Source organism: Scleropages formosus, chromosome 17 (genome assembly GCF_900964775.1).
Source record: "Scleropages formosus chromosome 17, fSclFor1.1, whole genome shotgun sequence".
NCBI lineage: Eukaryota > Metazoa > Chordata > Actinopteri > Osteoglossiformes > Osteoglossidae > Scleropages > Scleropages formosus.
Window position 1 is genome coordinate 19,177,243 of NC_041822.1, and position 20,266 is coordinate 19,197,508.

Genomic DNA, 20,266 nt, shown 5'->3' on the forward strand with positions numbered 1-20,266 from the left:
GCTGGGAAAAGTAAAATGACCTTCCCCTCTCACTCAGAACTGCTGAATCCCCCTCTACATTTAAGAAGGCTGTAACAGCGGTGCTTGAAAGTTTGCAAACCCTTTAGAATTTTCTCTATTTCTGCATAAATATGACCTAGAACATGATCAGTGCTATAGCTGGATGAAGAGAACCCAGTTAAACAAATGTGACTGAAACATTATAGTTGCTCATTTATTTATTGAGGAAAATGATCCGGTGTTACATATCTGCGTGCGGCGAATGTATGTGAACCTTTAGGATTCTCATTCATTTGAAGGGGAAATAAGAGTCAAGTGTAGGGCCTATCAATCAATGGGATGACAATCAGGTGTGAGTGGGGGAGATAATAATAATAATAATAATAATAATAATAATAATAATAATAATAATAATAATAATAATTGGGGGTACAGCGGGTTTGTCCAGGACCTGCTCTCCGGTGGGTCTGGGGTTCGAGTCTTGCTTGGGATGTGTCCCCTCCCCCTCCAGCCTTGCGCCCTGTGTTGCCGGGTTAGGCTCCGGCTGGCCGCGACGCTTGGGGCAAGCGGTTTGTGTGTGTGTGATAATAATAATAATAATAATAATAATAATAATAATAATAATAATAATAAAGTGATATATGATGGTATTTTATCTTTGTAATTTATTGTGATTCTGTTTTGTGGTGCATGTCGTTCTTCTTGCTGTTCTGGTCATCTGCGCTCCCGTGTCGCATCGCACGCAGCGTCACACTCAGCACGGCTCTGTCACTTTAGATCAGATGGCGTGAGATTCGCGATTTGCGCAATCGGGGAAACTGAGAGCGAGCGGGACGATTTCGTCTCCACGTGAACGCGCTGCGGGTTCCCGCAAAGAAGGCAGACTCGGACTCGGAGCTGCGGCGTCAGTCCTGCGCTGTACACCGCTGTCACCGTGTCCCCTCTATGCGCCGGTCCCCCACTGTGCCCTCACACTGTCACAGTCCTTCACGCGGAGCAGCGCGCGCGGCGAAGATGCACTGCACGCTCCTGTTGCTCGTGCTCACCTGCGGCAGCGGACGGCATCTCCGAGGTAAGGCATGATGTTCCCACCCGGTGGGCCACCGTTCCGCGGGGACACGTTTCCTCCGCATGCATGGACATACTGTACTACTACCCGTTCAGGTTATGAAGCGCGGTCAAAATGAATGTTTTAAGCCGGGTCCCGAGAGCAAACAGCGAAAAGTCAAGTGGGATTCGAACCAAACGCGTGCCACGCACGACGTGTAAAACGACGCTCCACGCTGTGTGTGTGTGTGTTGAACCCGATCCCTGGCTGGGACTCCACAGGTGCCTCCGGCTCCGAGCTCCCGCCTCGCATCGTCCAACTGGAGCCCGGACCTCAGCAGGAGCTGCTGGTGAAGTGGCACGCGGGCGGCCGCGGGTCGGCGAGCGCGAGCAGCAGCTCCTCCTCGAGCCCGCTCGCGTTCCGCGTCCAGGTCGCGCGCGGGACAAAGTCCAACGTTGTCAATGAGGTGTGTGTCCAGATCCAGATGTTCACGTCGGGGGAGGGGGGGTTCACAGATTTCGAGCTCTGAGACAGTCTCTGTCGGTCCTTACTGGGCCTTACGTGCGTTTTTAATTTTTTTTTTAATGGAATTTATTCAGAGCGATGTCACTGTGATACATGACGGCGGACCGTGGAGCTGGACGTGGCGCTCCGAGTGGCCCCTCCAGTGCACGGACCACTGGGTGAGGGTCGCGTGGGTCCCTCGCCATCCCGCCCAACCCATGATCTGGAGCGAATGGAAGGAGAACCAGGGTAATAGATTTCTGCAATCACTGTACTCCTTTTACATCCCTGCCACAGTATAGGGGCACCCGGAGCATCGGAACCCCTGGGGGCTCCAGGGCTGTAGGTTCAAATCTGGATTCAAATCGGGCTCAGTCTGTGCCAAGTTAGGATGTGGGTCTTGTATCCGCATGCATTTCCTCCCACAGCTGGTGACTCCTTTTTGAGGTGTGTGTGTGTGTGTGTGTGTGTGTGTGTGTGTGTGTGTGTGTGTGTGTGTGTGTGTGTGTGTGTGTGTGGAAACAGCTGATACTGTAGTGGTTTCAACTGCTGTCTTTGGACCCAAGGCTTTCAGGTTCAAATTTTACCTCTGGCTGAGTACCCTTAAGCAAGGTACTTACACTAAACTGCTCCAGTAAAAATTACCCAGCTGTACAAAAGGGTAAAAGTTGCTTTGGAGAAAAGTGTCAACGAAATGAGTAAGTGTGTGCGTAGAGTGGCTTACAATACCCTGGGTCTTATCCAGGTTGTACCACACCTGCTTGGCTTACATCTACCACAACCATGCACTGACAACTACATCTGTCCATCATCACTTGTTCAGTGTAGGAACGTGGGGGCCTGGACCCTATCCCAGAAGCATAGGGCACGAGGCAGCGTCCACCCTGAACTGGATATCGGTACTGGGTGAATATGATTTCTGCACATGGGTGACTAGATGGACCATGCAGTGATCTTTCCTCCAGAACATGTTCTCACCCATAGAGGAAGCCCAGATGCCTAGAAGAGTTGCTGGACCTTCATGGGAAACATTCCTCTGAAGGAGATGCCCAGCATCCATGTAAACTGCAGAATGCTAAACTAGACTGTCTGGTGTAGAACTTAGTGTAAATTCCTGCTGTTATGGGTGATTTTTCCAGAAGCTACATGACGAAGTTCAGACTTGATCTGTGGTCTGCTGTTAATCAAGCACCAACTTCACCACCCCCTGCACTTCTTTCCCACACGTAAAAATAAAACTCCAGTGTGAGAAGAAGATGATGCAGGCTTGTCAGTTCTCAGTGATGTTCTTCTTTTGCTCTTCTTGAGCTCCTTGCTAGCAACAGATATCAGGTTTCAAACGGGCAAATAAGGTCATACCATAATTTACAGTATGTATCCATAAAAGCATTTTGAGTTGAGCTTTCGGGTTCTTTCTGTACAAATGGGCTCTCAAACCGGTGACCTTCGGCCACTACGCCACCTGTTGACCCAGTAGCGGTCGACTGTTATTACTTCTCGGCTCTCCTTCTCCTTTTACCCCTTGTGAAATTGGTATAAATATAGATAACTTATTTGTTTTGGTGAAATTAATTAATGTTTTAAGATATTTCTAAAAAAGGGTTTGTTGATCACAGAAGAGTATGGAGCACCTCCAGATCATGATCTTCCACACGTCTGTTAAATTCACCCGGTTTTATCAGTTTATCTCACCCTCAGCTGTTACAACACTCGTCGGTGAGCAGTAATAACATGTTAAACTGTGACCACCCTTACCTCTGTGCACCTGCTCCAGCTTTTAGAAGTTATTTTGAAATTAAACATAAATTATACCCATGAGGACTGAGTGCAGACTGTTCCATCAGTCTCTAGTGTGTGTGTGTGGACACCTTGAGCCCTTATTCAGCTAAAGTGGCTCTGGCTGCTTGCTTGTTGTAGATGCAAAGTGTCTAAAATGTGAAGGTCACCATTCTCAGCAATGGTACGGATGTACTAAATCAAGCTCCCTCTGCCCCTCAAAGCTGCTGAATCTTTCACAGCATTTAAGAAGGGTCACAAAGCTCATCTCTTTGGGACCTGTTTCCTTCTCAAGGTCCTGTCAACTTCATAAATTAGTCCTTCACCATCTGCTTGTTTTCATCTACATAATTTCAGTTGGTCTGTCACTTCTGCAGATTGCTTCTTAAATGTGTTTACTTTGAAATCGAGTGTGTCAAAGAGACCAACTATACTATAAAACTCAGCGTTTGGATCTAAGCTCTCTGTTGCAGACTGAACTTTCATTTACTCTCAGCTGTATGTTCCTTTGGAGAAAAGCATCTGCCAAGGGCATAAAAGTAAATGTTAATGTTTAGATCAAGCAGGTTTTTCAGTCCAGCTGCCCATGATCTCTTCGGAGGTGATCGCTACGTTCTGGGTGGACGGAGGAAGATGGACTTCCTCCCAGTCTCCTACCAGTACTGAGTACAGAATGACTCAGTGTGAAAAAGGAAGCCAGATGGGAAAGGGTGTGAAACCGAGACACTTGACAGCTGCCTTCCACATACTCTGTCGTCTGTATCAGAGCATATTATTTTCGTGCAATATTTACATTCGGCTGATACTTTTCTCCAAAGCAACATGCAGCATTAAGATACTTATCATGATTTACCCATTTGTACTGCTGAGTAATTTTAAGCAATTTCGAGTAAGTACCTCACTCAAGGGTACTACAGAAGGTGATGGTATTCAGACAGGGGACCTTTGCATGGAAGGCAGCAGCTCTACATGATCTGATAGCGGTGAATTGTTATTTAGTCATTTATTGGTAATATATCTGACCTTGCAGTATAGGGTCAGGGATTAATCGAGGCAAACGGACATGCAGAGATGATACATCTGAGGACTGGTTTTCTTTTGGTCTATTTCCTGACTCAGCAGGACACCTGGTGCTCTGCAAGTGTCCTTAAACCTTCGAGAGATTTCTGAAGGTTCATGCTTGATTGTCTAAGTGTGACACAAATCACCGTCCATGTAGGTTCCAAGCAAGTCTTGTCTTCTCTCTTTTTCCCACTGTAGGAGAAAAGGAACCAGAAAAGGAGGGAAAGTCCTGGCAGGAAATCATGATGTTCCCAGCAAACACGGTATTATTAGTATTATTAGTAGTAGAAGCAGTAGCACCATTTGTTTGCTTTGTACATGTGTTTAATTCATTTTAGTGAATTTTTAGTTGTTTCCATCCAGGGTGTGAACGTATTCCTCTTCTGGGGACAATCTCAGTTCTTCGGTTGCTGATTTGCTCCCCTTGACCAGGTTATGAAGGAAGGCTCAAGCCAAGGCTTCTGCTGTATCCCCCCAAGAGGGAGGAACATCATCAACATTAGTTTCGACAACATCCATTATCCACTTATTGAGATTGGTGATGGTGTCCAAGGGACCATGGTGCAAAACCTCAATGCCACCTCAGAAGTCGGGGTTGTTTTTTGCTGTGAAGACTCCGCCAGCAAGAGGTTTCAAATCAACTATGTCTCCTGTGAGTTCTGCAGATGGTTGAAATCAACCATTCATGGTGCAAAACCAGACGTTTCCCAGTGCTTTACCGGTTTCTGTTTACATTTGTGGTTTCTATTAACAACTTTCGCAGAATGTTTATTTGCATTTCTTTTAAGGTGTGAAAGGAAAGAGCAATGTGTAATGAAAAAAAAATTGAGATCAACATCTGATATGCAGGGGGTGCGGTGGTGCGGCGGGTTTGGCCGGGTCCTGCTCTTTCGTGGGTCTGGGGTTTGAGTCCTGCTTGCGGTGCCTTGTGACGGACTGGCGTTCCGTCCGGGGTGTGTCCCCTCCCCCTCCAGTCTTACGCCCTGTGTTGCTGGGTTAGGCTCTGGCTCACCGTGACCCTGCTTGGGACAAGCGGTTTCAGTCAATGTGTGTGTGAGATTTGATATTCAGCTCTGAAGAAAAACAGGTATAAGAATAATAAGACTGAATGAAGCCTTCTGTGAATGTAGTTCCCCCACAGAAACCAAGGAACTTCTCATGTAAGACAGAAAACTTGAGGAAAGTGAACTGCACCTGGGATCCAGGGAGACGCCCCAACTTGGCCTCTCACTACAAGCGCAGCTACAGTCTACAAATACAGTGAGTACAGCATGGCCAGGCGAGCAAACACAGCTGAGTCGTATTGCTGGTCAACACACTCCATCAAAAATGTCCCAATCTAAAACAGGTCCTCAGTCAGGGTAAACAATGTAGTCTAGGTGGAATGCTGCTGTTAAAATTACATTTACATTTTTCCATTAGTGGACACTTTCCTCAGCTGCAACTCATAGTAAACAAAAGTGCATTTCACCAAGAGGCAAAGAATTTTACATACAAACATGATGATTGATTATTGATTACTGATACCACCATTCTTGCCAATATGCAAATGATGCTCATGGGGCAGCTGGTAGTGGAGTGGTTATACTGTAGCTGCTGCCTTTGGACCCAAAGGTTGCACGTTCAAATCCTAGGTGCAATACCCTTCAGCAAGGTACTCAACCTTAGATTGTGGCAGTAAAATTACCCAGCTGTATAAATGGGAAAACAATTGCAAGTTGCTTTGAGAAAAGTGTCAGCTACATGAAAGGTGTGGTGGAAACTTTTCAGATCTTAGGTAGGGGCTGTTTTCAGTTAACGTTGAAGAGATTTAAAATTAGTTTAAATATGTTGCTATCTGTAGAAAGTCAACTGATGACAGCTGTATTGTTAGACTGGTCTAGCTCTTTTACCTGATTCCTACCTGCATGGATCGGTTAGGAACTCATCGATGGAGAAGATCACCTGCCACTACACGTACTGCGAATTTGATACCATTCCGGGCTGGAAAGAGTACACAATCACAGTGACCGTGACGAACAGCCTAGGGAAGGAAAGTGAGAACTACATCTTCAACATCACAGATATTGGTGAGATCCAGTCCATTATGACCTTAGTCATGATAAAGGAGTTTACAGGATAGGGGTTAAAGGGTAGGGTTTTTGACTGAAAGCTTCAATTCATTGAATCATAAATGCGTTGTGTAGATGTTGGCATTGGGACCGGATTTGAGGAAATGGTGGCAGGTTCAAGTCTCTTGAGGTCACCATTTCCTCAAGTCTGGTCCCCTTACCGTCTTCTTTGTTCTGTATGAGATGTTCTGTCCATCTAACATCCTTATTTTTCCTCCAGTGTTCCCAACTCCCATGCACCTGTCTGTGGTCCCAGGGGTACGCTCTGCGAATGTGTCCTGGATGCTCGAGGGGGACTTCTCTGGGATGGACCTTGTTTGTCAAATCAAAACCAGTCTGGAGGACAGCACCCCAGTGGTAATCGATCCATTGAGAAGCATCTTCCATCATTAAGACATACAGTAGATGATAGACTATCTTATCAAATGACATGTGTGAAAATGTTTCCATTTTGTTTGTGTCCAAAAGCCAGTCAGTGTTTTCTGGTTCATGCACATCCCTACAAACATCCACAATAGTCCCGTCCCACAATCCCGTTGTGGTGCTGACCCCATAAGTCTGTTCCCTCATCCAAATTAATCTATTGCTGTAATTGCAAGGTTCCTAAAGGACACATACTGGGAAATCTCTTCAGAATATACAATGATTCCCACTTAGCATTTGTCTGTGCTTGGGATTCAAGTGTCCAATGGTCCAGCAGCCTGGCTGTGCTTCACCTTCCGTAAACTCCAGGTTGGGTGAGAGACATTACTGATGGATGGGGAAATGTACCCACAGGAGTACCCATTCCAAGGGTTGGTTGATGAAAGGTACAAGAGCAGGGTGGATGGACTGCAGCCCTACACGCAGTACAATGTCTCTGTGAGCTGTTCTCAGCGAGGGACCACCAGGGATTGGAGAACATGGGTGTCCTCAGGACCATTCATGACCGAGATGGAAGGTAAGGCACAGTGCTCCCTCTGTTTTCAGTATGTGTATTGTGATGTGCGTCATGTGATGAGTGTAAATATCTCTGCTTCTGCCCTCTTCCCCGAGTGTACGGTTTCATCGTACCTCATTGCAATGACGCTTCTAAATGCCTATTGTGTACTTGGGTGCTTTCTCTCTTTCCAAGTGTGCAGTTCTGCTCTCTTTTCCTCTTTAAGAGTACACTCATTTCCATGTGAGTGAGTAAACTTCCTCCGTCTTTCACTATGAGGGCATGGCACACTTCTTCACCGCATCCCTTTCTGAGTTCACTGAACTGGCTCAGTTAAGTGCACCCTTCAACACATCCTTCCTAGTGAGGGTGCACTTTTCTTCTTGAGTTCCACGTTGAGTTCGCTGCTCGGCTTGTCCTTCGCTCTTATGTGCGCTGTCCTTGTGTGTGTCACAGCTCCCTGGGTGACACTGGACTTGTGGATGACGATTGACCCATTCGACTACAATCGCAATGTGACCTTGCTGTGGAGGATGGTAGGCGCTCGCATACAACATTGTTTGTCCCATGGTAAAATGTGTATGGACATTAGAGTAACTTTTCAATGTTATTAAGTGCAACTCAAAACCTACTTGCATTTACAGAATAATTTTACAGACATTGTAGAGCATAACATAGGAGAAAAAATGTACTTGCTTCCGTTGGGTTTTCTTTTTGGGGATTACTGTCCAGGCTGTAATTCAAGCAAGGGAAGCTGGTAGTGTAGTGGTTTGAGGTGCTGTCTTTAGACCCAGAGATTGTAGGTTTGACTCACAACTTTAGCTGTTGTACCCTTGAGCACTTACCTTAAATTGCTCCCATAAAAATTACCTTGCTGTATAAATGAGTAAATAAATGTAGGCAGTTTAATGTTATAAATTGCTTAGGAGAAAAGCATCAGCTGAATGAATGCAAGATGACCTAAAGGATCTTGGCTCAAGTGTTTTTTTTTGAGTGAAAGGGACTGGTATGAGTTTACAAACCAGCATTTATGAGGAAGGTCACACTGCTGTGGGGTGAAGTGGAACGGATCAGGATCCAGTCTGATTTCCCTGCCTACCATCTTTTTAGAACCAAAACAGTTCAGAGGCCAACATCATAATCCAGAGCTATCAGGTCACGTGGGAGGACCTGAACCAGCAAAAGAACTTATCTGTCAGCGCAGACAAGAATCAAGCAAAGATCACTGTCGGTCTGGGAAAATGCAGTATTTCTGTCAAAGCTGTCAATAAGGCTGGCTCCTCCATGCCAGCTTACATCATTGTTCCATCCAAGGAGCTTCTGAACAGTGAGTGAAGCACAGTGTGATGTTCAAATGTACAGTGTTTACTGCTAGGACCTTTTCCTCAAAAGAGGACTCCATTATATGCAAAAGTCAACTTGTATAGCCAACTGTGGTCACTGTAGTTTGACAGATTAACATTTATACTTGACTGTTTTTCACATAATGAGATCTGTACCCTCCTTTAATTCCCCACGTGTGCAATACTGTCTATTTTAATATGAACAGGAACCCAAATCGAGACCAAAAGGGTGAAGAACAGTACTTTACAGGGATTCTTACTGTCATGGGCAGCAGATGCCAGTGCTACCTGTGGGTACACAGTTGAGTGGGACACAGTCAGGTCTTACAATGTGAGCAACAAGCCTGAAATCCAGTGGAAAAGAGTGCCAGTCGAGTGTACCTCCCTCATCCTTCCTGCAGGTAACTCTCTGCCAGACTGTGACCACAGTCCTAATTTACCTTGTGTTACCTGACCAGAGTGTTAGATTGCATGTGCAGTGTGTGTCATACCACACCTGTTTCCACAGACATCTTCACATTCCATGGAGGGTGCAGGTACACCTTCCGCATCTTCGGCTGCACACGCAATGGACACCTGCTGTTGGAGAAGCAGGAAGGCTATACAGAGGAGGACAGTGAGTGTGTCGCTGGGGGGGCATGGTGGGACTTCGCTTGTCTTTCACACCCAGGGTTGGTTAATTAAAAATAGAGTTCCAGATGTTGGGGGATGGACACATTGCTCAACTCGGTGGCTCATCACTTCCAGTCAGAAACAAAATGAGATGTTCTTTTTTAAAGCCAGTAATCTAGGTTCCAGAAGTTATTGAGCCACAGGAACACTTTATGGCTGAAGAGATGTACGTTGTATAACAGAATATTCTTTTGTACTCAAGTTCAGAGTTTAAATGCCTATGTAATCATTATGGTTAAGGTTAGGGTTTTAAAACTTAAAAACCACCAAAAGGAAAATTAAAAACATTTTTTTTTAATTAAATGAAATTAAAAATGTTAATTTTTTTGAGATGTCATTTGAAAAGTTTTAAACAGAGAACAACTGCAAACGTGTGTCTCGATATTTCAATAAAAGCCACATTATGTCAACAAACCATGAGAGTTAAGATAATCAGGATAAACTCCTTGTTGTAAAGCATGAAGAACATGTATTTTTATTTCCTGATGGTTTTTTTTTACTCCATACTCGGAACACAATCAAGTCACAGTGTTGCCCCTTTATAGCATCAAGTGTGCTTTGCTATTTATTATCATTTTTCTGACAATAATCTCCTGTAGATGCGGATGGTCCTGAACACCATTACTGCTGGGGTGTTGTCACCATTTCTGAAAACTAAGGAATTTCGAAAAATACAATACAAATTAAAAAAGGAGCATCACTGTGGTACCATGACATTTTTGTCATTTATTTATGCTGCACATACTACTTGATACCTGACACCACTTAGCACCAAAGTCTGGAGCAAGTGCCTGGGCTACGGCGTTCTTCCAAACAGCATTCAAATGAGCGTCATTGAGCTGAGAATCATATTTTGATTTATTCCCATTCATAACAGAAAACAGTTGTTCAAAGACCTTAGTTGCTTCCAAAATTGACATATTTCTTTTAGCAAAACAGGCATCAGCCTTTGCTGTTTTGAACCTGTGTTGCAATAAAATGTTCAACTGCAATGGATTTATTCTTAGGTATAGAATCACACTTCAGATTAGTTATCTCAAACTAGAGTTCCTCTGCTATTTCATGCGCCTTCGTAGAAAATGGATTTTGAAATATTGCAGTCTTTCTCAAAATCCTTAAAGTCAGCGAAGCTTCCACTAAACTGCTGCCGTAGTGTGGAGATTTTGTCACCTAACTGTTCTGCCTGAACATCCACAAGCGACTCCACGTTACCTAGGTGAGACTTCAGAGCTGGAGGATGGAACAGACTCTTTTCTCTCTTCTGTTTTCCTGTAGTTCAAGGTTAATCAGGAGAGCACGAAGGCTGTCGTATAGCGCTGTCACCACTTTATTTCGTCCCTGTGTCTTTGTCCGAAGTCCGTTCAGCCGCTCCGTTATATCAACCATAAAAGTGAGGTTCTTGAGCCATCCGTCGTCCTGTAGCTCTCGAAATAGGCTTTTCCTTCACATCCGTAAACACCTGTATCATTGACAAAAGCACGGTCCCTTGATTTAGCCAGTGAACGTCGGTGTGATATGGGAGTCCATGAGAACTTCAGGTGTCTTCCAGAAGGCGGCTGGATCACTTGCCGTTAAGAGGTTTTGCTGCTATAACTCTGTCTTTATTGCCACATCCATAACGTTATCCACCTTCAGCGTTGGGCAAGGACCTTTGGTGTAAAATGCAGTGCGAATGGTGAAATTCGTGCTGTGCCTCGAACTTTGGTGCTGCCCCATCTTCGCTCCCCGTCATTTGTGGTGCTCCTTCTGTAGCCAGACACAGAGCCTGTTGGCACTCTACGGTCAGTGCGTGTCCAGAGCTTCCATTAAACTCTAACACGTCTTCACCTCTGCTGGTGTCTTTTATCGGAACCAATTCAACACACTCTTCCACTTCATACGTATCTTTATGAGTAGAGTACCACGAATGCAAACTTCGAGCTGAGCTGTGTCGGTTATATTCGCGGCAACCAAAAAGCTGCTCGCTAACGCGGTGCCTTAAATCAGAAATTCTCTCTGCGGCCGTGTTTCTTCAATAAGGCTTGCACTAGCAAATCCTTGCAGTTTATCTGGGCACGTCGGTTCTGCACTCATTAACATGTGCTTCTTTATCAGTTCTCCGTCAGGAAATGATTTTGAAGCCAATGCTAGCCGCGGCGCTATCGCGTAGCTTGCCTTAGCTGTCGCCTCACCGGCACGGCAGACCCTTGTAAGCAGCAGCCGCTGCTTTTTCGACGCGTTCTCCGCCTCAAAAATGTTTTACTCGCGTGACTTCCCGGCCATCGCAGATCTCGCACTGATTAGTTTCGTTTCACGTCTGTGAACGTTGCGCTCTTTAGCAACACGCCGGCTTCCTGTCGCCTTAGCTAACCGTTTTTCCACTTTTCCTAAAGCGCAGGAGAGCATTTATCTGCTTTTCTTTCCTTCGCTAACATCTTCTTTCAGCCCTAATGTATGTAATGTTTTTTTCATACATTCTCAAATAACTAACTTTTGCTAACTAACAAACTCAGTGTTTTTCACCCTTAAGTGATGTCATTTGGCAATTTGGAAATTGAGAAAAATCTGTAAAGTACTGGCCCTGTGGGTTTGGTGTCCTCGGGCATTTGATGGTGTGGCTGTATAATAAATTGATTTACTTACTACATAACTTCACATGGGCAGATTAATTTATTGATTTAGTGATTTTAGCCGCTAGTGTATTACTGATGACAGTTCTTAAAGCGCATAAATGTACAATATTTAGTCAATATTTTATCATGTGGCTGGATAAATGGGGGGGGGGGGGGGGGGGAGTGGTTTGGACCGGGTCTTGCTCTCTGGTGGGTCTAGGGTTCGTGTCCCGCTTGGGGTGCCTTGTGATGGACTGGCGTCCCGTCCTGGGTGTGTCCCCTCCCGCTCCGGCCTTGCGCTCTGTGTTGCCGGGTTAGGCTCCGGCTCACCACGACTCTGTATGGGGCAAGCGGCTTCAGATGGTGTGTGTGTGGATAAATAGGTTCCAGAGGCCATATGTCTCACATCCCTGCCTTATTGTCTGTTCTCTTTCTCAGAGCCCACTAGTAAACCTTATGACCTGAATGTGGCCCACAAGTCCACAAGTCCACCCTCTGCCGTACTGAAGTGGACCTTCCCAGAGGATGACCCCACGCACCCTGGCTTTATTACGGGGTACCTTGTCACAGTGCAGCATGGGGACGGCTCACGGACGGGTGGGTGGAAGATCTCCTCTTAGGGTGGGTGGTCTGGGATTGTGCCCCGTGAGCACTGAGAGATGCAAGTCTACAGCTCTTGGCTATTGAAAACATGATAGACGTTCACGGTAAAGTACATATTACTTCATGCTGTAAAGTATTTTAAAGCAACAGATGTTGTGTTTTTTCCTAGGGTCCAATTAGTAGAGGAGTAAGTAGTGTATTGGTTGAAGAACTTCTGTAAAAAAAAAAAGGTCAAACTCCAAGAGAGGACTTGGATTATACCCTGGATCCATAACCTGTATGTTCACATACATATGTATAGACATACAAACAAATTTATATATATATATATATATATATATATATATATATATATATATGAAAGACAGAGGGTTTAAAGACGAATGGTTTAAGGCAGTGAAAAGAGAAGTTCCTGAACCTCATCTCGAGTGGAATTATCATGCAATGTGAATGTAAACCAGTGGATGATGGTGTTTACCAGTGACTTGTACCGCAATCTCTGACTGCTCGCTAAACTTTTCCATACAGTGGGCAGCTGTTGCTTCCATTGATTTAAAGCAGTGGTTTCATAGTGTATCTGCCTCAGGGTTCGGTCAATTCCGTTACTACTTTACTCCAACACCATAAAGGCAGGCAAATCCAGCACAGGTTAGGGTGGTTTTAGCACTGGAAGCAAAATCAATTAACAGTAAACTTGTGCTCTCAGGTCCACGCAACATCACAGTGGACGACCCACACAAAAAGAGCTGCGACATCCCTGACCTGCAGGAGGACATGGAGTACACCATTACGGTGCAGGCACGCACTTCCGCAGGCTTGGGGCCACACAGCGAACTGATGAAAAAACACCCAAATCGTAAGAATACAGTTTCTCTTGTGGGGAGGTGCATGGGTGCAAAGTCTCCAGGATCTATACTTCAACTTTGGACAAAGCAATCTGCTACATACATTTCCGTTTATTCATTTAACAGATTTTCTACACGACAAGCAACTCAGAGTAAACAAAAGTGTATTTAACAACAGACACGTAGTTATGTAGTATGTCTGATGCCTCTGTTTTTTGGGTACACATTACGGGGTAGCTGCCAAAAGACCTGAGAGGCATATAGGAACTGTGTGTGATGAATGCGTGATGTTGTGTTGTAAAATCATGCAGCTGTCACGAGAGCAGTGGCTCTGAAACAGATGACTTTTGAAACCTTTCTTAAATGCTGGAGGGGATTCAGCAGTTCTGAGGGAAAGAGGGAGCTCATTCCACCATATCAGAACCTAAACCACAAACCTATGGAGTTTTGGATGTCTTGTGCCAACAAAACTGTGAGATGGTTGCAAACAATGTCATCTATGCTCCTTCTCCATGTAGATTCTTCGCTCATTGTGAAGATTCTCACAGCATTCCTGGTGCTCCTGGGTATTGGACTGCTCATGTGCATCTTACATAGATTGTGAGTCCCTGTCGATCGGTGTCCTCTGTCCTTTAAGGGCAACACTATCCAACAATGACACTTCTTGTAGATCTGTTGCTTTCAATCCTCAATTCCGATAAACGGTCTCTGTCACAGGTTCCTGTCACTGGATTGTGACACTGAGCTACTTCCTTTTCCCTTTGAATACGCTTTAGGTTGCAGAAATATGATTGGTCCGTCATAGCGCAACACAGAAAGCCACACAGAGAATTAGATGCTTATTTTCGTAATCAATTGTGTCACTATGTTTTGGTATGCCTATTTATGTCCCTCATCCCGTCCAGGGCGTACCCGTCTCAGCCTTGCGCCAAATGCTTCCAGGATAAGCTCTGGATCACCGCTACCTAGATCCTAGATCAGGACAAGCGGTTATTGAAATTGGATGGGTGACTGGATTTATGTTCCTTTGTACCAGTTAATTTGGTGCAAATACAGCGTAACAAGTTGAATCTCGCTGACAGGATTTAACTTGATACCCATCAGTGCTCTTGCTCACGCTGATATTCAGTTTTGACCTTTGCCATAGTCGATTTCTCACTAAACCACAAGCGGATCGATGCCTGTAAGTTTCCCTTCAGCATTAGACATTGCCATTTTGAATGCTGACCCCTGTCTCTGGTTCTCCGCAGGACGAAGGGCTACATTTTGAGGGTCTTCTGTGAGCCGGTGAAGATCACAGTTAAGATACTGGAGCTGGACAAGTCTCTGTATGAGGTGAGATCTTCAGACCCCCCACCCCACCCTACCCTGTTTCCCCTCACTGTGTCCGTTTCAGACCTTTTCTCCTGATTTAATCGCTTTAGTTCCGATGGGCTTTAAACAGCTGAGGGACAAAGAAGCTTTTCAACTCAGGGGAACATTTTGTGTAGCTCCTTTTAAGGCAGAACCTGAATTGCTTGAGGGAAAGGTGGTACAGTGGTGCAGCGGGGGTGGGGGGGGGGGAGCGCTAGTGCCTCATGGGTCTCGGGCTTTGTGTTTGGATGTGGGTTGGAATCTGGTTCAGTCCATGTGGACTTTGAATGTTTCCCTTGTATTTGGATTGGTTTTCTCCCATAGTCCAGAGATTTGTGTTACAGCTGAACTGGTGACTGGTAAATTGTCCTTTGTGTGTGCGTGTGTGAGAGATAGCCCTGCGATGGACCTGGTCTTGTCCAGAATGTACAGTGCCTCACACGCTATGCTTCTGAGATATGGACTATGCACTGGGAAAACGGTTATTGAGAGTGGATGGATGGATGGATGAATGGATGGATGATTCAATAAGAGTATTCACACTGTTAGGAGTATGAATAAGAAATTGTATTAACAAAATGATATAAAGTATACTTATATGTGTTGTTCACGTATTATTATAAGTCTCCCACTGCCCCTTCTCAGGCCAGCGAGAAGATCGGGGCAGTGCAAGCCGAGGACTGTCCCTGCTGTGACATCAACGTGCTGGAAACCCCTGAGAAACCTGTAACCAAGGGCAACGGTACCCAGCTGCTGTACTGCCCTCAGGCCCCCATGAGCAGTCCCAGCGCTCAGACTCACTTGGTCTCCTTAAGCATCACCAACATGACGTACTTCTCCTGTTCTCCAGAGCAGGACCCCTACATTCCTATTCGATGCGATTCCATGACGCCCCTTGGAGAGTCCTGTAGCAGCACTGGAGGATACATCAGCACCTAACCCAGCAAGTTTATTACACAGAACATGTTCGTCGCCACTTTAACGAGATGCCACGAAACTTCCACACTTAACTCTGCAGCTACATTTGCATCTATTCATTTTCACTATCCATCTCCTGTGCTTTGCCATAATGGGATTCCTGAGAAAAAGAGTCGGCAATAGTCAACATCGAGACGCATTTCGCCACTCTGCCCACTTCCCGTCACGTTGCACAATATAAACTCTGCAGAGCAACAAACTGGTACCATTTTATAATAGTGGTGTTGTAAGAAGACGGCACGTCAGCACTGTCGCAGCACCATCGAGTCCAGGAAACAAGAGTTTGTAGCGTAGCTCATGGCAAATGCTGCTAGCTTGTCTGTCTTTGTGGCGCCACCTACTGGACAGAGACAGTGGGGACGACACGATTTACAGTTTACAGTTATTCACTTAGCAGACGCTTTTCTCCAAAGCAACTTACAATGCATACTATGTAGTGTTACTAGCCCACACACATATTTCCAGATCAGAGTGCTCAACAGGCTGGAAACATCAATAGTCTTGAGCAGTGTCCTTCAAGATTATGACAGCATTTATCCATCTATCTAGCTTTGGTGTCCGAGCTCCTGAGCTATGCATTAAAATCCAGATCGGTCTCTTTGGAGTTTGTATGTTCTCTTTGTGTTCACATGGGTTTCCTCCCATGGGCCAAAGCCATGTGTTTTAGGTAAATAACTTTAAAATTGCACCATGTCAGCATTTGCCCTGTGATAGAACAGCATCTCATCCAGGGGTGTACCCTGCATCCTGACCTGTGCTTCCGGGATAGGCTCCTGACTGCCGTGACCCTGCACTGGACAAGCAGTTATTCATGATAAATAAATGGTGAATTAAACAGCTATGTTCTGACTCACAATAAAAGTGAAATGTTTTCTTTCTCCAATGTAGAATGATTAGGTATAATCAGTACTCATTACATGTGTAACATTTTGAGACCAAACCAGTAAAACAAGATTAAGATGTTCACTTACATCAAAATCAGCATGAGTCTCAAGGTATGGAAACCACTTTAGTCACATTTAACAGACAAACTCATGGCTTGACTTTGTGAAGGAGCTGAACAAGCAAACAGGACAAGACAGACAAGAGGCCAACATTAGCCTTCATGTGCGCCAGAGACATGCAAAACAGGCTGCACAAAGGATTCTGGGAAGTTGATGTATATTTTATTAACATTGTAATCCCTTTGATAAGATTGTATGCTTCTTGAGGTTTGTAATGCCCCAAAATGTACTGTACACATTTTTACATGGGAAACCACAATCTGGGCAAAAGAAGAAGGAAAAAAAAAAAAAAAAAACAAACAAACAAAAATTATCTTAAATTATACACAGCTTCATGAAATATTTAAGGAAAAAATATAAATAGTTTATTCTTCTTTAATCTTTCTCTCTCACTCAGCTATGGTACAGATATATAATATAGATCAGGTCTGACGCCCCTTCAGAGATCTAGAAGTACTCACTACAAACTCACATGTGTAGCAGCATATTAAGAAAACAAAAAAAAAAAAAAAAAAACAAAAAAGAAATGAAACAAAGGGACCACCCCTCCCCAGTACTGAACTGATTAAACTGCCCTCCCCAGGCCTCAACTACAGAGACTCAAAATTAATTCTGAATATTACATTTCCATATCATGTTGCTCATTCCCCCGTTCAGAGGCCGTCTCTTCATTCCGTTCCCCACGATGATCTTTATCATTCAGGGGAGCAGACAATGAAATTATAGACTTCAGATGGAATAAATTAGCTGGGGCCAGTTTTTAAGAGTGAAGCAACTCTAAGGTGTGACACTGTTGTTGACACCGCTCATGCAAGTGACACATGCTGTTGTGTAGCTCGAGCTTGGATGGCAGGAGAAGGAAGAGGAGTGCAACGCGTCAGTAACAGCCGACCCAGAAGCACCTTTCTTCACAAGTCTCTCTGTAGTTACACCAGCGAGGTCCTCTGAAAGTCCTCCAGAAGTCCGTTTGGAGGTTCCTCACAAGCTCCTCAGGAGAAACGTTGCAGACTTGGGTATTCCTTGGGATTTACTCTGGAATTACTCACACGGTAAGCCTCTGCTCAACTATACAGTGCTTCACCCCGTGTTTCAGGTGGTTTTATTCTCCCAGTCCCAAACTGGGGTCTCATCGTTGGCTCATCACCAGCAGAGCGAGTTTGCCCCTTCATAAATGTAAAGCAAACCCCTGGCCGGACTCCACACTACAGCACAGTCCGACGATGCCATACTCTTAATCTGCTAAAGTAACATGATCTCCCAGGCTCCCCTTTACACCGGACGCATCGCTATGGCAACAACGCACCCGGTCTTGGAGACGCCTTCGGCCACAGGGCCCCGGACACACTGCGACATTAATGCTGCAAGCAAAGCAACAGCAAGTCTTTCTTTTTTGGAAAAGGGACATCCAACGGCAATCCCGCAGGACGCGGGACGAGCGCACTCCGCCGCAGCAAGATTCCCTGGGAAGTTCCGGGATCAAAGTCATGCATCGCATACGAGGCCAAACCACTTGACGGAAGTACCGGCGACTTGAATTCATTAGAAACTAAAATAAATTAAAATTTTTTAAACAGCTCCATGTTCCATCCACTGCATTATAACTAAAAAGTTACCTTAAAAAAAAAAAAAAAAAAAAGCTGAAAGACTAAAGCATGATGGTCCAGCCACTTTGTTGTAAACCCCTTGTCCTTCCATCTCCTCAAAACAACTCCCTCTGGTTTCTTTTATTTAGGAGATCATTGCATAGAAGATACGTCAATAATGTTGCCGTGTCACCTTAACCACGCAGAGGGGAAGGAATAACGCTGAACTTCTAATGAAACCCGGAGACCCAGGCACACCATCGCTGTGGCTCTCCAGCTGAAAGGTGATCATCGGTGTCCTCTCCAGAGGCTGGTGCTCATGGACGGTACCAGGATACGGAACTACGCACCACCCAAGGACACACGGCAGAAGCAAGGAGACATAGAAATTTAAACTAGCTCAAATTATTCTGTTCCCATGGCTTGAAAACTATCCGCTGCCTACAGGAATCAACATCTCTAAGGAAATTTGGCTTACAAATTTGGCTTTTTTGTCTCTCCTTCCTGCTATGGAAAATTCCAGAGAAATCAACAACAAGACAAGAGATGCAGTAGGAAGCAGGCACGTGGTCATCAGCACTGCGCCTCGCGTGGAGACGGGGGCCGGCGCCACAGCGGCCAAAGTCATGGGCCGTTGATTGTCGGATAGACGCGAGGACAGAACACAAACGGAAAGGAGAAGAAACATACAAGGGTTCTTTGATCTAAAGGCTGGAAGTGACATTAGCCTTCCCCCCCCCACCCGCTGGAGCTTCAGTGGGCTGTGGAACCTGCTGTAGTGTTTCAAACTCAAAGGGAAGAAAATCCCTCAGGAGGAAAGGGGGGGAAAAAAGAAAAAAAGAAAAGAAACTTTCCAGAGGGGTAACAGTACATCCATCTCTCCAAAATGGGATAACACCACAAGATGACACAACCAGAGGATGTCTGGTCCTTTTGCCTGGTCTGTGTGCCATCTGTCACGTTCTTCTGCTTCCATTCCACTTGAGTTTCTTAGCATGTACACCGATCATTCAGAGTTTCTACGCCGCTCGTTGGTCAGAAAGCAAGATTTGGTGAAAAGACTGTGGCCCCAACCCTAAAAGTCTTTGAGGACCATAACAAGTGTACATGTGTGGAGGGTCGTGGTTGGGTGTAGCTCACAAAAGTCCATAAATCCCCATCTCTCTAGGCTGCAGGAGTCCAACCATGATCCCTCCCACCTTACAACTCCTGTCCTCCATTAAGCCATCCATCTGAGCAGGGTCTTTGGATGGATGGTTCGTAGATGGTGGGTTCAATGTTGGTGACACAGAAAAGGTCACAGATCCTGTGCAGAGAGGGTGGTTCCACCCCGGCCCCCCTTCAAGAAGATCTGGGTTTTGAAAGAGGGGTTTGAGGATGTGGTGAGACCGAGAGGTTGGCAGGTGGTGGCAAAGTCAGCATTCAGAGCAGGAGGAATCCACAGCAGCCTGCTTTGGGGCAATGAGGATAGCCTCAGCTTCTTCGTACAGCTATGGAGAGAACATCACATACACACCTCATTAGCTAGTCCAGCTACTGTCAATATGCATTTCCGAGCTCCACCCCATCCCTCACTCCATCTCATTCTCACTGTAGTTGACGTGCATTGTGACTGGCATCAACTGACATGGACAAAGTGTCTCAATGTATACGGAGGCCTGTCAACGGCTTCTCAACGAGGGGACGTACCGGCGTGAACTGGACATCCTGGAAGAGTTCCTGGATGAAGCGGCGTGAGGGCAGGCGGAACATGCAGTGGGCAAGCAGGTGGGAAACCTCAGAGTACAAGCAGATGTCATCAAACGCATAGGGGAACTTCTCCTTGATCCTGCACCGATGTGAAGAAAAAGGCAGCGAGAAGGAGCACATTAGTT

The 20,266-nt window shown here is 45.4% G+C and overlaps 2 protein-coding genes across 3 annotated transcripts in view; one reads left to right on the forward strand and one right to left on the reverse strand.

Moving 5' to 3' along the window:
- Positions 1-881: 881 nt before the first annotated feature.
- On the forward strand, positions 882-16,649 carry osmr (oncostatin M receptor). The gene is made up of 18 exons (XM_018758272.2): positions 882-1,072; positions 1,330-1,514; positions 1,648-1,801; positions 4,589-4,653; positions 4,823-5,042; positions 5,521-5,650; positions 6,311-6,459; positions 6,722-6,858; positions 7,279-7,441; positions 7,877-7,956; positions 8,531-8,747; positions 8,970-9,164; positions 9,272-9,379; positions 12,465-12,623; positions 13,336-13,485; positions 13,993-14,074; positions 14,725-14,809; positions 15,473-16,649. Exons 1-18 carry the CDS (start codon positions 946-948, stop codon positions 15,764-15,766), a joined length of 2,700 nt encoding a protein of 899 aa, XP_018613788.2. The 5' UTR covers positions 882-945; the 3' UTR covers positions 15,767-16,649.
- Positions 16,650-16,932: 283 nt separating this feature from the next.
- The window catches only part of LOC108938113 (rapamycin-insensitive companion of mTOR-like), a 34,391-nt gene continuing 31,057 nt past the window's right edge, over positions 16,933-20,266 (reverse strand). For both annotated transcript variants that reach the window (XM_029259457.1, XM_029259456.1), the window contains exons 37-38: positions 20,082-20,220; positions 16,933-19,882 (exon numbers count right to left, since the gene is read on the reverse strand). In XM_029259457.1, the coding sequence (XP_029115290.1) occupies positions 19,808-19,882; positions 20,082-20,220 (214 nt within the window). In that variant the 3' untranslated portion in view covers positions 16,933-19,807. The remainder of the gene's footprint in view (positions 19,883-20,081; positions 20,221-20,266) is intronic.

What these genes read in the sequence shown, in the direction of transcription:
- osmr (XM_018758272.2), top strand. Translation starts at nt 946, where the DNA reads ATGCGCCGGTCCCCCACTGTGCCCTCACACTGTCACAGTCCTTCACGC. An exon ending in AGTCCAACGTTGTCAATGAG is followed by an intron (nt 1,515 to 1,647) that starts GTGTGTGTCCAG and finishes GAATTTATTCAG; the next exon opens with AGCGATGTCACTGTGATACA. An exon ending in TCAAATCAACTATGTCTCCT is followed by an intron (nt 5,043 to 5,520) that starts GTGAGTTCTGCA and finishes CTGTGAATGTAG; the next exon opens with TTCCCCCACAGAAACCAAGG.